Source organism: Pimephales promelas, chromosome 10 (assembly GCF_988280905.1).
Source record: "Pimephales promelas chromosome 10, fPimPro1.hap1.1, whole genome shotgun sequence".
Lineage (NCBI taxonomy): Eukaryota > Metazoa > Chordata > Actinopteri > Cypriniformes > Leuciscidae > Pimephales > Pimephales promelas.
Genome location: NC_142778.1, coordinates 22,122,107 through 22,139,860, shown reverse-complemented (window position 1 = coordinate 22,139,860; position 17,754 = coordinate 22,122,107). Strand labels below are relative to the sequence as shown.

The 17,754-nt window shown below is 41.1% G+C and overlaps 1 protein-coding gene across 7 annotated transcripts in view; it reads left to right on the top strand.

The window, feature by feature from the left end:
• shank3a (SH3 and multiple ankyrin repeat domains 3a) overlaps positions 1-17,615 on the top strand; it is a 325,227-nt gene extending 307,612 nt beyond the window's left edge. For 4 of the 7 annotated variants that reach the window (XM_089135496.1, XM_089135494.1, XM_089135491.1 and 1 more), the window contains 7 exons: positions 607-742; positions 4,983-5,063; positions 5,740-5,760; positions 6,627-6,748; positions 7,287-7,392; positions 7,649-10,118; positions 14,035-17,615. In XM_089135496.1, coding sequence (XP_088991622.1) covers positions 607-742; positions 4,983-5,063; positions 5,740-5,760; positions 6,627-6,748; positions 7,287-7,392; positions 7,649-10,118; positions 14,035-14,584 — 3,486 coding nt within the window. In that variant the 3' untranslated portion in view covers positions 14,585-17,615. Of the gene's footprint in view, positions 1-606; positions 743-4,982; positions 5,064-5,739; positions 5,761-6,626; positions 6,749-7,286; positions 7,393-7,648; positions 10,119-10,489; positions 10,858-12,299; positions 12,341-14,034 lie in introns of all 7 variants that reach the window. The other 3 variants (XR_016169917.1, XR_016169918.1, XM_089135493.1) reach the window with 3 other exon arrangements.
• Positions 17,616-17,754: the final 139 nt, after the last annotated feature.

Sequence of the window (17,754 nt, the reverse complement as noted above, 5' to 3'; positions counted from 1 at the left end):
GAGACTGTTCACATCCCGTCTACCCAGCCAGACACTGTTCATGTCCCCTCTGCCCAGCCAAAGACTGTTCGCGTCCCGTCTGCCCAGCCAGAGACTGTTCGCGTCCCGTCTGCCTAGCCCGAGACTGTTCGCGCCCCGTCTGTCCAGCCGGAGACTTCTGTAGCTACCCCAAAGAAATTTTTTCTGTAGCGTTGGGTCAGAAATGAAGCGTAGAGCGAATCCAATTGCAAGTACTATTTTAATAATAATCAAACAAAAATGTAATCCAGGGTAAACAAAGAAACTCAGAACAAAGAACTCAGTCACAGGCAACTATGACCGAAAACCAACAACTGAAGCACAGAGGTTTAAATACACAGACAAACAAGCTAAACAATATAAAAAAGGGGGCGGGGCTAATAAGAAACGCCTGGGGAGACTCAACAAGAAAAACTACAAAGGACTACAAAACATGGCACAGAACAGGAAATAACTAAAGTTCACACAAGACAAAGAACACACAAGACAGGAATCGTGACAGTAATGACCACGCAGTCTAGTCTGAGATGCTTTGAATGTGTTGGAGGGACAGAAACAGTTATGATTTGTTTGTGATTGGTTTCTTAGGTGAATGGTGTAAACGTGGTAAAAGTGGGACACAAGCAGGTGGTGTCACTCATCCGGCAGGGTGGAAATAGCCTCCTTATGAAGGTGGTGTCAGTCACACGGAAGCCAGAGTCTGAGGAGACAGTCAGGAAGAAGGGTAAGGTGCTTGTTCACTTCCAACAGAACTGATTTATCTTGCATATTAAAATGCAAATAAGATTAACAGGGTTGCAGCTTGTAAACAAGGTCTGCAGGTTAATATATTGCTTAAATATAGTTCATATGTTTTCTTGTGTGTTTAACAGTGTGTCTGTCAAGAATAAGTCAGTTACACAAAAATCGTGTAATATTGTGATTGTGGTGTTGTAGTTGAGTTATAGGGAATGTGCTGACTGCTGGTTTTGTTTGTTTATTGTGGGCGGGGCTACTGCAGTCAGACAGAAGAGCTCTTAAAGGCACGGGTTGCTAGGGAACCAGCCTTTGATGCTCTGTACTGTGTATGTAATGATCAGACATTGAGAGATCTCACCCAGCAGGGCGAATCTAGTCTCAAACACGAGGAAAAGAAATGCTGCAAGAATGAATATAGGAGCGAGTTTAATGATCACAGCTGATCGTGATGGTAATGACTGTGTTTTTCAGAAGAGAAAACTTCAGGAGCATTAACTAAATGACAGGGTTGTTTGTCACAAAAAAATTGTGATGACTAAACAGATTGAAGCGTCGAAGTATTTTCTGTGCAGCTTTTCCACACACGTTTTCCACACATTTGTGCGTTCTTACTACACCCACTCAATCGATTAGCAGTTAAATGAGTCTATTGGTAGAGTTATTAGAATTATAGCAAAACCTCGAAATGCAAAGAGGAAGTCTATTCAGTATCCATGTAAACTATCCTCACTTTTATCTGCAACTCCCACACAATCCGAACCCTTTATTGACCTGTGTTTAGGTTTAGTTGATGATGGAGCAGCACAGTAAGTCGTTTAGCTGATGCTTTTATCCAAATCCTCTCACAGTAAGGTTTGAATCTGGCTGGCGGGTTGGTTAGTCTGGTCCAAATGATGTTGATGCTTTAAAGGTGATCAAACTTCTCCTTGAAAAGTGCCAATAAGCGCCACCAAGCTTAAAGAAAAAAAGTGGGAAAAATAGCAACAGATGCTATTTGCTATTTACACTAAGGCTGTGTGTCCACCAAAGTGTTTTTTCTCCAAGGCTAGCCTATTTTTTTCAATTGTTTTCAATGGGAGCATCACGTTTTTAAAACGGCAGCAGCGTCACAAGGCAGAGTGTCTGTTTCACACATTTTTCTGGGCGTTTTTTCAAGCGGTCGCCGAGAATTGAAGAATGGTCAACTTTGGGTAAAGCGCAGTGCTCATCACTGTCACTTTTTACCCAGCAGCCGTCCAATCACAGTGGAGAAAGGGCGGGACAAATACAACACCGACCAACCGCCACATTCTGCTTGTACAACTTCAACAGATGACAACAACATCAAGCATAATAAGGAAACAAAATAATTTTGAACAAGAGCCAGAGCAATTACATTATTTGATACTAGTATGATAAGATATTAGATATTAGATGATATTTATACTTTGTGCAAATAGTGGCAGATACTGTTTGCACCTCAGTGTATGTATTGTATTATAAAACAGTGAGCTATGACAAAGTCCCTTTAAGACAAGTTATTTCTCTCGGCGGCCATCTTTAAAACGACTCTCGGGCATTCAAGTGCCGCTCATATCTCTTTGAATGGGGAAATATAAAATTCTCCAAAACTGTTCGCCAAGTTTATGATTACCCAGATAGCAAATCGACATTGAATCAACGTGGAAATATGACATCGAAACAACGTTGATCTGACATTGTTTTGCTCATCGAATTAACGTTGAACCAACGTCAGATGCGTCATTCTTTCAAAACTAACGGAAAATCAACTTGAAATCAACGCGTTGTTTCAACGTTATGAAAGCAAACCAATTTTCGAATTCATTTAGCTTTGAAGAATGCCGCGTCTGACGTTGGTTCAACGTTAATTCGATGAGCAAATCAACGTTGTTTCAATGTCATGAGAGACGTCATTTCCACGTTGATTCAATGTCAGTTTGCTGTCTGGGTAAATTTCATATTTGATCTCTGTCACTAATTTTGTTTCTAAACGCTCAAATCATGACAGAAAATGAAAATGTTCAGGCTGGATCAAGCTCATGCGCAGCAGAAGCTCGTGTCTGACCGTTGTTCGTTGTCTTTTGTCTTCCGGTCTGTATTTTCACTGTGATCTTACGTAATTCTGAATGAACGGCTCGTTTTAAAATCTTCCCGGTCTACTGATTTTTGTTAAGACACCTGCTTTAAACATTAGATTGCTCATGATAACGTTTTTTAACTCCACATTAAGTAAATCCACTTCACCAGCTAATTGCTCTTTGAGATCGATGCCATAAAATATACAGAGTGAAATTTTTAAAAAAGTGCAGGAGTGTGTTCTTGTGATTGGTTCTGCGAGAGTCTGGGTGTGCGTTGATTTCCCGGCTTTACTTCCTGCTCACTACTGCGCATGTCTGGTCCAGAAATCGCTTCTGGGCAGACTCAAGTTCCTAGATATCAGCGCCATATCGGAATACTGGCGGCTTCACTTCTGACCAATGGAAGAGAGCGAATCCATCTTTTTTTACAATCTAGGGATAAAATCATCAGATAAAACCAAAATGCTTAAACTTCCAATTACAGGCCTTTTTATTTTATTTATTTGGTTAATAAATAGCAATTAAGTTGCTGGATTTTATTACATTGCATTTTATTACATTGCATCAAATATTTTCAACAAGTGAGTCTCTCAAGTGTAAAATGCATTAACTTAATTTATATTTAATGCATTTGGCAGATGATTTTATCCAAATCTGTTTACATTGCATTTAAGCTATGCTGTTGATTAGTTCATCTAACTCGTGGAAATCGAACTCATGACCCCTGCGTTGTCAGCAGCAAGCTCTAAAGCCTGAAATAGAAATAAATTATCCCTACAATCAGAGCAAAGTGATTTTTTTATTATTATTAATATTGTCGATTAGCCTGGGTTTCCCCATGCTGCCTTTGCACAGCACGATTTTATTCACGATTTTATTCACGCTGCTAGATACCATGGACCAAATTTTCGCCTCAGCGAGCGGACTAATCACAGATTGGGGAGGGAGCAGCAAGACGATGATGACGTCAATGCGACACACTGAAGCAGTTTGTTTATACCTACAGTATGGATCCAACATGGCAGCTGACTTGAAGTTACCTTTCAATGCAGCCTTAGATATTGTTCTATGTAGTTTTAAAACTAAATCTCTGACCCATCGTCTTCTTCCTTGTCTAATTTCTTTCGCTCTACATACGTCATCTGGTATTATTGAAACGATTGGCTATGAGCTACGTAGAGGTGCATTTGATAGACATTCGTAGCACCCAATAAACGGCTCTGGGCATTCGTAAACCACGCTTCAAAAATGAGAAAATGAACATGTGGTTCCCAGACCACGTCTCAATGTCAACGAGACATGGCCAGGCTAAGTGTCGATAAGAATGTTGTTCTTACTTGTCAAAATCACGCTCACCTGCAAAGTAATTGCAGAACTCTGGGCTATGCAAACTATCACACACTTATACACACTACTGATGAAATAAAAACGGAGTGTCTGTTGTTAGTTTTGTGGCTAAATCCTCCCACACACACATACAAACTCACACACACAGATTCTCACAGTTTAAATGCACAAACACAGGCCTTGCTCCTGCCAGAGTTGCCATGGTTACTACAATGCATGTTTGAAGTAAGTATTGCATTAGTGCCTTGGTATTTCTCTCCCCATCTCTCTCTCTCCAGAGCTCTACTCCGGTCTGCAAGGTTGTTAGCTGAAGGAGTGAGGAGTTTTACGCTGATGTTATTGAGACAACAGAAGTGTCTGATCTCCTGGAACTCTGTTCGTTTTCTTGGTGCTTCCTTTTATGCTGATTGGGAGTTTATATCATGCTTTGGCTATAAAGCGTCAGGTTTCGTTTCTGAGAGACAAAGGTAAACTCGACCACCCTTTGGGTTGTAAGAGAATGAATGTGAAATGAAGGATTTTGGGAGACAAGTATTTCTTTCTACCATCCATCAGAGGGCCACCAAAGAAGAAAGTGGGTTTCTGGACGCGTACGCACACAGGAGATGTCTGATAGTTACATGATTCCAGAGAGAGAAAGACGGCAGGATAGAGTTTAATCGTGGTGCGGCAGTGTGGTATATTGTGATCTTCAGATGAAGATGGTGAAAAAGCGCTGGCAGCTGCCGATGGGCAGCAGCCGTGAAGGCCCCACGCCACACCATCGCATCTTCTCATCTACTCCTTGCCTTTCCTCCACAGCACCCCCGCCTCCAAAAAGAGCACCCAGCACCACCCTTACCTTGAGGTCCAAAAGCATGACCGCTGAGCTCGAAGAGCTAGGTAAGACGTCCTCGAACAAACACACATACACACGAGTTGATTTGTGGGATTGAATAGTTTTTCTATTTTTTTTTTTGTCTTAGAGTTTATTCATAGGGATGCTAACAGTTTACTGGGCTTTAGCATCCTGTCAGGGAAGTAAATTCATTACTGTGAGAGCCAACTAAACATCGCTTCTGTTGCAAATCCACTGCCTTCAACAATAACTTTTAAAGCAAATACTGTCGCATTATTATGCATATTATTTCTGTACAGAATAAGATTATCATTATTTTAACTTGTACATTTGTTGAATATCCCTCATATATCCTATTGAAGGAATGCCTGTTCTTGGATTCAATGCACACAGTCTTCCTTATAATTAACTGGTTAGATTATAAAATAGTCGATTATGAAAATAGGTAGTTTAACACATGCACACACTTGGATGCAACATTTTCTGTCTCTTTCTTCCTGTTCCTCTTTCTTGTTTATTTATTAACGGTGTCATCTCCCTCCTGCAGCCATTTGGGCTGTTCGAAACATCAGCTGTCTTTCTCTCTCGCTCAATCTGTGCTCTGAATTTACTGAGTTCATTACACACACTTACGTTCACACACTGAAACACATATCGACAAACATTTGCTGCTGTGAGACTTTAATGGAGAAGTGTTCTGTACATTTATTTCATGCTCAGCCTCTAGGAGGAGAAGAGGGGGTGAGTTACACATTACTGTTTTTAGAAACCGGCAAAATCCCAGCAATATTGCTATATCATGTGCATGCAACCATCTTCAGCTTGCTCACGCTGGAATATGCTTTATTTAGCTCTGTTCCAAAACCTAGTGAGCCAGCTTTTTTGGGCGTTCTCAACATTAAGGCAGCTAAATTATGTTGTCTTTATAAATACCTGTTTTGGATGTCACAGAGAAATAGAAAAAGCTCCAAATAACCATTCTATATTAAAATAATTTAATTAATTGAATAAAATGACTTAATAAATATAAGTATCAATAAAAAAATCATATAGATAAATTAAACAAATTTCATGCTTATTTGAATATCACACTCTTAGGGTAGCAACATGTGCTAATGCCAAACTCTGTGGAAATGCATTGTGAGTTTTGCCTTTCATATGCGTCATGTGAGGAACGCTGTTTGTGTGGCATGTGGAGTGTCCCAAATGAGTCACTTATTAGGTTCTATTTCAGTTAGGATGCTGCCTTAGGGACCGTTCACACAGGAAGTTTTTTAATTGTTTTTCTTTGTAAACATACCTTGCTAAACTTCAAAAGAACAAAAGAGTGGATCCAATGTGAATGGCACTGCTCAATTAGACAGTATACAGCAGGCAGATATATAGATTGGAACTGAGCTAGTGTGTCATCTACACCTTTTGCCATAAATGAGGAGCAATGATGCATTGTGTTAATTTGTTTTATGGCATTAAGCATTTCCATTTCATATTTACTTTGCTATTATTTTATTTGAAAGCTTGGGATCAGATTCATATTACACCTTTTTGAGTACTATTGGTGTGGATGTGTGTAATGAACTTGGTTTTGTCTGTGTGTTTGTAAACAGAAAGGCTAGATGAGATTTTGGCCTCTCAGGAGACCGTACTGAGGCCAAAGGTAGAAGACTACAGAGCAGCCACGGTGAAGCAACGTCCTACCAGTCGCCGAATGACACCAGCAGAAATCAGTGTAAGATACAGTATGTGCGCACACACACACTCAAATGATCATAAAGTGTCCCATTTCAGCTGTATTGACCAGCAGATATGTTGTCTATATACACTGGACTAATATACCAGTATAATTTCACTGAATATAAGCATCTTAAAACTCAACATGCTGTATGCTTGTTACCAGCTATGCTGGTACTTTTAGCTGGGTTAAAGCCTCTTACAATACTGCCCTACAAAGCAAAAAGGCAGTAACTACGCAGAGTGCAGAGCTGAGAAAAATGACTTTTGCTAGGGCTTTTTGCAGTTACTGTACAAACGACTACCATTTTTCACTAAAACTACATGCATTTAAGATAAGATGTTTTGTCATATAACAAAGGTTGGCTTGAATGTCATGAAAATTGTAATAATTTATGCTTTACCAAAACTGCAGTTACTGCCTTTTTGCTTTGTAGGGCAGAATAGCAATGGCAAGCAGAAACACTACTGTTGATAATATGACATCATTTTTTGCTTTACCTTTTAACATATATGTCTTCTCGGTTTTTGTGCAGTCTCTTTTTGAGCGGCAAGGACTTGCTCTTCATGGTGCTCTTCATCCAGCATTGGAAAAAGCCCACATGCAGCTGCCGAAAAGCATGGCTAGAACAAAGTCTTTTGGTAATATATATAAATATTTGAAATATACAATGCTCTATTAAGCTGCTTCGTTTCATACAGCAGTGAAGTGTTACTGTATTTTGATCCACAAATCTGAATGCATTGAAATGCCATATTTTGGCACGCTGTAACATTAAAGGAACGTTACAGTTATGGACACAGACCAAATCTGCAAAATATTGCACACTGGTTCATCATCCAAGCTCAAACAAAACCCCAAATACATTTTTATAGATCTTTCTGTCTGTCTGTGCAGGAGCAACCGAAGAGGATCGACTGTCTGCCCTAGCAGCGGAACACAGGTTTCCACGGAGCTCCTCCATGACGGACAGCCTGAGGGACAGCCATAGTATTCCTCCACCTCCCCAAATGGCTCCCCCACCTCCCCCGTCACTTTACTATCTAGATACCGGACCCCCTCCTTCGTTCTGCCCACCTCCTCCCCCTGGCCGCATTCATGACCCTAGCCGTTCCAGTTTTAAACCAGGCTCTGAGCCAAGACTGCATGCTTTGCCACAGACAATGTCCGCTGAGCTTTATGAGCCGCCTCGCCATGCCTCCCACATGGAACGGCAGAAGAAAGCCCGCTCCATGATCATTCTGCAGGACTCCACCCACCTCCCCGTAGAGCCTACTGACATCCCCAGGCCAGGTCCTATCTCAACTCCGCCCGAGAGGATCAAGCGGAAAGGTCGAGTCATCGATAACCCCTACGCCAATGTGGGCCAGTTCAACGTAGGCCTGTTCATGCCGCCTCCCAGCAAGCCACAGCGGAGGAAGAGCCCACTTGTAAAGCAACTGCAGGTGGAAGATGCTCAGGAGAGAGCCTCACTAGCACTGGCATCCATCCATGCAAGAGAGCACTCTCCCTCTGGGCGCCTAGCTGCCCACCACACCAGCAGGGCTGATTTCTATCATCATCAGCAGCAGCTGTTGAAGGAACGCAGTCAGGCTCAGGCTGAGGGATTGTTGCAAGGGAAAGGACCTTTTGCTGCTGCAATTGCTGATGCTGTGAAAGACCGGGAACGTCGTCTGGAGGAGAGGCGGAAATCTACAGTCTTCCTATCAGTGGGCACTATGGAGGGCAGTTCAGCACCACCCCCAGAGGCCCCCTCACTCACACCATCACGTTCTGTCGATGAACTAATGCTCACACGTGAACTTGGTCAGTTGCCTCCTCCCGCCTTGGCGTTGCGTCCCTCGCCTGGGGGCACCACCTTCATTCACCCACTGACGGGCAAGCCCCTGGACCCTAACTCTCCATTGGCACTTGCGCTGGCCGCAAGGGAACGAGCATTAACCTCCCAGAGTCAGTCCCCTTCAAGCAGCCCTGAGCCCAGAACTAAACACGAAGCAGCTGGAGGGGTGCTGTATATGGAGACCCAGACCAAAGAGGCTGAGCGGTCAGAGGCTGAGGGGGAGTTTGCCTCGCCTCCCTTTTCCCCTGCGGCAAAAAGAATTTATGAGACCTCCGCCCCCACCAGCAAAATTCAGTGGGGAAGTCCCATATCCACCAGGAAAGATTTTGAAACAAGGACAGAAAGGAAGGAGGAGGGCAAAATTGAGGACAAGAAAAGTATGATCATCAGCATCATGGACACATCTCAGCAGAAAACTGCTGGGCTTATCATGGTTCATGCAACGAGTAATGGGCAGGCTGTGGGGCCCAGCCCAGAGCACAGTGTCCCCTCTCCTAAGGCATTGTCAGAGAGTCCAAAACCCATGTTGGCTGAAATAAAACGAGCCAAGTCCCCTGGTCCTGATGCTTCTTCAATATCAACCCCACCCCCAGCCACAGCTCCAGCTTCCCAGCCATCTCCCACCCCAGCCGCAGATAAAACTCTGGCTCAGGGTAGTTCCGAAGAGGATGTCGATCCCTACACTGTCACCTTGCCACCTGCCATGCTCTCCTCCAGTGATGAGGAGACGCGTGAGGATCTCCGTAAAATTGGTGTGGTTCCTCCACCGGATGAATTTGCCAATGGCCTTCTTGGAAAAACACCTGGAACTGCAGTACCTCCTGTTCATACACTGGGGCAGACAACACCTTCTGCCCTGCCCTCAGCTCCACCCCCACTCCCTGCCCCTCCAGCAGCGGTCGCCGCTGCAGCACAGGTTCCCGCTAGCAGTGGCCCACTTGCAGCCTCAGGGAAGCCATCTGAGTCCCACCTGGGCCCAGAGTCTGCTGCTGACTCTGGGGTGGAAGAGGTAGACACTCGTAGCTCCAGCGATCACCACTTGGAGACCACGAGCACCATCTCCACTGTCTCCAGCATGTCTACACTGTCCTCGGAAAGCGGCGAGCCCACGGACACCTACACCACCTACGCAGATGGCCAGACGTTCATTCTTGATAAGCCGCCAGTGCCTCCAAAGCCAAAGCTCAAGTCCCAGCTCAGCAAGGGCCCGGTGACATTCAGGGACCCCCTGCTTAAACAGTCATCTGATAGCGAACTGCTCTCACAGCAGCACGCGGCTGCGCTGGCTGCTGCTGCGGGAGCCTCAGGCCCGGCCAGACCCCGCTACCTCTTCCAGAGACGCTCCAAGTTGTGGGGGGACCCTGTGGAACCCCGTCCGCTTTCGGGGGCAGAGGAAGGCAAGCCCACTGTGATCAGTGAGCTCAGCTCAAGGCTGCAGCAGCTGAACAAGGACACACGCTCACTTGGGGAAGAGCCACTTGGAGCTTCACTTGACCCCGGAAGGAAATCACCCGTGGTTGGTGCAAGGTAAGGCATGAATCCTGAAGAAGAGCAAACGCACATCAATTTCACAACCAAAACAAAACACCCATGAAAATAATTTCAAAACATTTTTAAAGCAACATAGTAAAGGGAAAAAGAAGTTGTTTATACTGCAAATGCAAGTTTCCTATTGGTTTAATGGCAGTAAGAACATTTACCGTGTGCAATTCTTTTCCTAAATCTGACTAACGATGTTCAATTTAAACTCACAGTTTGAATTCAGTAATATTAAATAAAAAGAACATGCACACGATATATTGAACATCCTTGTGAAAATGACATGCCCCAAAGCATGCCAAAAAAAATCAAATCCATAAATATTAAGTGTTAATGTTTAACATGCTTTCTTCATTGAGACGTTTGGAGCCCCAGAACTATCTCAGCATTCGACAACCACTGGTAAGTAACGTAGAATAGCCTCAGGCTGATCTCAAAGCTTTACCATACAATCCGTAGACAATATTAAAGTGATATACTGTAGACATTTCTGTAGATTCATAAATACACATAACCAGAGCTACAGGGACAGTTTGAGTTAAAACTATTAATTAGAATGAAGTTGTCATATAAGAGCTCAAAGGGCAATGATTTTTCTGTCTTGATTTTTAAAGCACCAGCTTTGTACTATTGTGCTTATATCCTAAAATACAGCTGAAGTCCTTTATATCCCAACAGATGTGACAAGGACATGGAAGACAGTAAACCTTAGCTTTTAGCCACTAGGGTAAATCAAATGTCATTTCTTTTATTTTCTATTGTTTAACAATCCACTAATCCCATACTCAATCACTTTTGCTTACATTACTCTTGGTTTTATTAACAAATTCTGCAGGTTCTTGTGTTCCCTTGTCCACCCTGGCAAATTAACACAAAAATATGGCATAGTGCATCCAGTTTGGTCATCAGTTTCGCTATGACACCTTCAATGAACGATACATGATACAACTCAAATGCTTTCTCAATTCCATTTAGTAGGTTGACTACATTGACATGAATTGGATTTTAACCATGAAGTGCTTTGCCATTCGGGTGTTCACAAGGTAACAGATGGCCTGAGGGCATGCACCATCTCAGACTTTGACCTTTCACCTTCCAAACCCTGACACATCTAACTTAGTGGGCTTTTCCCTGCGGCCTGCTCCTCTGTGGCACTGTGCTAGCAGTATGCATGTGGGTCCAGGTGTGACTGATGTTTTTTGCAACATCCTACAAATATGAATGTGTTGTTTGACCCATGTTACTCGCAGTACTCTTGTGTTTTGAGATAAGTTACTCCTTAAAACTCAAGTTTGTCCAGCCCCTGTGTTAAGACAATGCGATTTTTATTCATAAACCAAATTGCATTGCAATAAATTAAATTGTTTAAATTATACCAGCTGAGAGTTGCCATTTCCCATCAGAAAATCCAACATAAAACCAACATAATCATCAGTGTCATCATAATAACAATCTCTCATTCCTCTCAGTCTGCATAGTCGTTTAAAAATATTTCTTTTTACTTCCCATCATTAAGACATGCTGTCCAAGCTTACTGTGCTCGCTGAGTGTTTCATTTCTGTATCTGTTTGACACTTTCATCCTTTAATCATGCTAACACAGTGACCGCTCCGGCTTCTTCTTAGGGAAATGGTTGCTCATGTAGTTTTATGCTTTGTTTATTTTTCTTACATATTTGTTCATTTTATTTTGCTTAATTTTTGTTTCATTTGACCAGAACGGCACCTTACCCCAGACACAAGATGTATTGAAAGAAATACTTTACATCATCATTAAAAAAAAAAAGTCAGTCATTATTGGTAATGTTTATATGTGCGTTTTCCACTACTGAAAGCTGACGTCTGGGGATAGCTGCGCTCTGGTCCGTGTCACTATGCATTTGTTTTGCATTCGATTGACATTGCTGAGGATGTGATGTGTGTGGTGTTTGTTTTTTGTTCTGTCATGGACTGATGCTAACCGACCGCTCTCTCTCTCTCTCTCTCTCTCTCTCTCTCTCTCTCTCTCTCTCTCTCTCTCTCTCTCTCTCTCTCTCTCTCTCTCTCTCTCATTGCCCCCCCCCCTTCTCGCTCTCTTTCTTTCTCCATCTCCCCCTCTCTCTCTCTCCCCCCTTACTATCTCTTTATATCTCTCACTCTCTCTCTTTGCATGCTACGCTGCTCTGTCTAGAGCTGAATCTGAGGCTAAGCCCAGAAGAGCCGGGCACCTGTGTAAGTGCGCATGAATCATCTCATCTCTTTTTTCTGTCTGTTTCCACACCTCTAAGTCAAGCCCTGATCATCATCCACCCTTCCTCATCTACTGACCCGCCCTATGCTAATTTGGCCAGGCCCCCTCTGCTTAATTGTCCTCAATCATCAAGTTACACAGGCTAAAGGATTTGATCTGTTCAGGTATAGGACATTTGTTTTCCTTGTTTTCCTTTAGATTTTCCGGCTGCTTCTATAGATATGATAGATAATGATCAGAGCTTGCATTCATATTGCTAAATAAGTTAGCCTCTTCACCCAGATGCATAAATATGGTTGACTTGGCTATTCACGTAACAATATCAAATTATGAATTGATATAATTATTTAATTCTTTAATCCAAAAATACTATATATGTTGGATATTATAGTGTATATATATATATTATCGTAAAATATGTATTTAAAAACTAAAACATCATATGTAATTTGAAGGTTGAGATGTTATGTGTGTCTCTACATCTGTCTTCTGGTCTTCTGTCATCTTCTATTTTTTCTCATGTAGTGCATGTTTGGTTGTGCTTTCAGTGTTCTACTGTAAAGTGCTCATAAAATCTGTGTAAATCTAGACACGTTATGCATTTCATTCAGATATCATTCAAACTCACGTAACACCCTAGTCATTATCTTTGATTGTTTTTTGAGTAATTATGTCTGATCTTCACCTCAGTGCTCACGGAAGCAGATTTTAAGTGGAAAGAGAGTTTATATGATATGAGAAATAATTTATTTTAATGCCAACAGCTGAAATTAAAATAAAAAAAAATGTATTACGTATATACATTTGGTAAACTTTGTGTTTAGTTTGATTCTATTTCAACTAAATTTAACTTGAACATTTTAATAATAAGGTCCTGTTTGTTAACATTGGTTAATAGATTAACTAACAGCGACCAATACATTTGTTAAAATATAATCTTTGTTAATGTTACTTAATAAAAAATATAGTTAGTAAAATTAGTAGTAGTAATGTATTAGTAGATGAATACAGTACATGATGTTAATGAATTTAGTTAACTAATTTGAACAAAATCAAACCATATTGTAAATTAGTGCTGATAGTTTTAGATATTTTCACTGAAGAATCAAAAAAAGATTTTAAAACTCATTAGTCTCTTTTTTGTTTAAATATGGTGCATTTTGGAAGGAAACTTAAAATTTTAGTTCTATGACACATATATAAACTCTAAAAACAAACTCTAAAATGTACACTCTAAAAAATGCTGGGTTGTTTTAACCCAACTTTGGGTCAAATATGGACTAACCCAGCCGTTGGGTTAAATTTTTACATTACATTTTTAACCCAACATTTCGGGTTTGTCCATATTTGACCCAAAGTTGGGTTAAAACAACCCAGCATTTTTTAGAGTGTATATGATTCGGTATTAAGATTTCACTCTGTATGATAGTATGAGGTTTTCTATCTATCTTTGCTCCACAGGTCTAACACCTTTGCATTCTACTGTTAGAGCTTAAACGCATTAATGAAGAATCTCACTAACACTAGTTTAATACGTTTGCCACTACTAACTCAAAGCGTAGAGTCCTAACATAGCTGATGCTGTTACTAAAACTGGGAAATCTCAGGACTTGGAATCTCAAAGTTGACTTTCATTCTCTCTTCCCTTTCTCTTTTCTCTGTTCTCTACTTTTAGACTCTTCAGCAGTTTGGGGGAGCTCCATACTATCTCTCAGAGAGGCTACGGCACCACCTACACCATCAGACCAGGCAGCCGATACCCAGTGACCCGGCGGACGCCAAGCCCCGGTTCCCCGGACCGCTCAGATCCTCTGGGACCCATCCGGGGCTTTGGCCTGGCCACTTCTCCTATCACACCCCCCACCATCCTTAAGTCGTCTAGCCTCAGTCTCCCTCACGAACCGAAAGAAGTGCGTTTCGTCATGAGGAGCTCCAGTGCGCGGAGTCGCTCTCCCTCTCCCGCCCCTTCGCCGGGCATGCCCTCCCCCCTGCTGGCCCTTCGGCCGTTCCACCAGAAGCCCCTCCACCTGTGGAACAAGTATGACGTAGGCGACTGGCTGGCCAGCATTAACCTGGCCGAACACCGGGAGCGATTCCAGGAGCATGAGATCGAGGGCTCCCATTTGCCCGCTCTGACCAAGGAGGACTTCGCTGAGCTGGGTGTGACGCGCGTCGGTCATCGCATGAACATTGAGCGCGCTCTTAAACTGCTGCTGGAGAGTTGACCAAGCGCCTCCCTCTGCCTGTAGCTAGTCTCCACACAGTTTATTTTCTTATTTGCTTGTGTTTTTATTTTACTCGTGATTCTCAGACTTTAAAGCCAAAGTGTGTCATTTTTATGTTAAAATACTTTCTCCTATCCCAGCTTAATATTAGCTTCAAAGTGTTGCTCTGATCAAATGAGCAGCTCAACCAAACCCGACATATTTGGGAAACAATTTGAATGCAATAATTAATTTTTCCATTTCTGATTGCCCCAAAAATGACACACTCCAGCTTTAAATAACCCCATTATTTCCTAAACCTATCATTGGTAAAGTGGGTGTTTGCTCCATGCCATTTTTGTAGCACTATGTTAAGCCCCTCCCACATCAATGCCAGCCTCAAATCACATGGGTGCTGTGTGTTTGGGAGGGGCTGTGAATTGACTTTGTTCACACTGTACACAAATCTGATTTTTAGGACTGGCTGATGAAATCAGATCCGCTTTTTTCAGGCAGCATATTCAACTTTCAGAAACAAAATCTGGAATCATGTTCGTCATGGATTCTTGCCGTGGTGCTGAACTCATGATTCATTGAAGTGTTTTATGCATTTTTGCAAATTTCATAGTGAATTAGGAAAAACTACTTTAAATTCCCTCACAAATGTAGTTTGAAAATTCCGATTTCATGTTTAGCGACAAAAATACACCAAAACGTGTCTTTGTCTGAACAAAGCCCACGCAGAACATCTCATAATTGATTCTTCAGTTTTATTAGCATGATAAACACCCACTAATCCCGTAGTCCCAAATCCTTTTTTTTTTTCCTGCTTCTTACCACAACATCATTGATCCATAAAAAAAGGAGGGATGCTGTTGAGAATAGGAAGTTCAGTTGCCTTTCAGAGTATTTTTTTAGGAGTGGATGAGCAGACTGGGCGTGGCCAGATCCTCTCTGTCTACCACCTGCCCCCTTCTGGCTGAGGGACGTACTGCACTCGGAGAATGTTTAACCAATACTAGTGGCTTTTTTTCATAATCAGACTCTCACTTTGGGTTTCCAAAGGAAATATGACATTAGATAGAATATCTCAATGTATTTAAATAGCTTTGAAAATGGAGAGGGACAGCAAACAGGATGGACTGTGCAAAACCGCACCTGTCTCTCTCCCTAGATGATTTAGTCCACCAATAATTTACTCATTTTTACCAATTATATACATATATATATTTGACAGAAAAAAAGTATATAGATATATGAATATAACATTTTTGTCATAAATATAAAACTTATATATGATATTATATACATATATAAAGACAAAAAACACTCTTGAAGATGATTTTTTTGATGGTTATCCTTTTATGATGGACTGTAGCATGAAACGTTACATCACCATACGAAATGACAGTTGACTGGTTCGATTGATTTGAATTATACAACCCCATTTTTTGCTTTCGTTTGTTATAATTTTACAGAACCTGGTCTTCCATCTATTATTGAACATCCCACAGTGGGGTGTAATGGTGTATGTTTGAGCCCTTCACACAGACCACTTTTGTTATTTTTCGTTTGTAATTTTTCATATAACAAAAAAAAAAAAGTGTTACCAATACAGTTACACGCTTTCATGCACACAACCACACTAGTTTCTTATCCAAATATGACTTTGCTAAATCAAAAGTCTTCTTAATCTGGTAATACGAAATTCTGAATAAGAAACTGCAATAAGTGTGCGTGTAAGCGAGTGTGTGAACAAACGTGTGTGAGGTGTGCATGACAGAACCACTGTGGGACGAGAAACATCTGTAATATCGCAGCTTATCTTGATGGTGATGGCTGGTGTTCAACATCTCATAAACAAACCAGAAGACAGAATCTATAATTGTAAACGTTTCCACCGTATGGCTTATATGGTAATCTGTTTGTTTTGGCCTTTTTTTATTTCTTTATTTAATGTTTTGTTTTGGGTTTTTTTTTTTTCTCTCCTCATAGGTGGATTTTGTAGCTTGTGAAATATGATGCTTAGAAGAATTTTTATGAATTCATTTAGAATGAATTTTAGGATGACAATTATTTAAAAGATGAAGCTAAGGACAAAAGATTTATTGAAAAAAACAATCAGAAAAAAAGCTCAGAGATCCTGCAGCTGTATATATATAGTCAAATGACTAAAATATTTGCTTTTTATATCAATCACAAGCAATGTATATACGATAGTTTTCATATAAATTTTTAAAATTCAAAAAATATATAGATCTATATATGAATGTTTGGCATATATGCATAGTTAACCACCTGTGAAAAAAGGTGAAGATTTTACTCTTTGTACGGAGTTCGGGGGTGATTTGCACAAAACAAGGTGCTAGCATTTCAAGCCATTCATTCCCACCTGTCTGATTCTAACCCTCCATTAGGGCTCAACAGATGCATATGACCTGTTTGTATATTTAAAATGAAGCCTGGGACATGCAAACACACTGATGCTCATTTCTGTTCAGTCTTGTTTTTGATGTGCGTTTTTCTAAACAGACTGTGACAGAGGAGAGAGTTAATGCTTCACCCATTGGTCAGCTAAAATCTGTCCGCATGCAAACAGCCAAGGACGACAACACCTTCTCAGTGCTTCGTTAGACGAGTGTTTTTGATGACACGCCAGTAACACTGTGTAAGAAAGCCCCTTCCGTAGGAGCAACTTTGACTCTGAGTAGTTGATAGCATATTTATCTTGACATGGATAAAAAAGAATCTGTGAGCGATTGAAGTACAGCCAGTTTACAGTACAGTTAAATACACATCACTCAATCCCATTCTGTACACACAGTTAAATATGGGAGTGGCATTCTACAACTGAATTTATTATGAGAAATTGATCTTAATTTGGAGATTTTATTTATTTATTTATTTATTTCATTTAACACATTAATGTATCACTGTTTTTTTAAAGATGAATGATCTTTAGAATCAATTTTTTTAGATTGTGTGTGTGTGTGTGTGTGTGTGTGTGTGTGTGTGTGTGTGTGTGTGTGTGTGTGTGTGTGTGTGTGTGTGTGTGTGTGTGTGTGTGTAAACTATATATATTGATTATACCCTATATACACACTAGCACTATATATTTTTTAAGGAATCATTAAGAGCGCATTGATCAAAAGTGACACTAGACGTTTACTACATTCTACATTTACAAGATT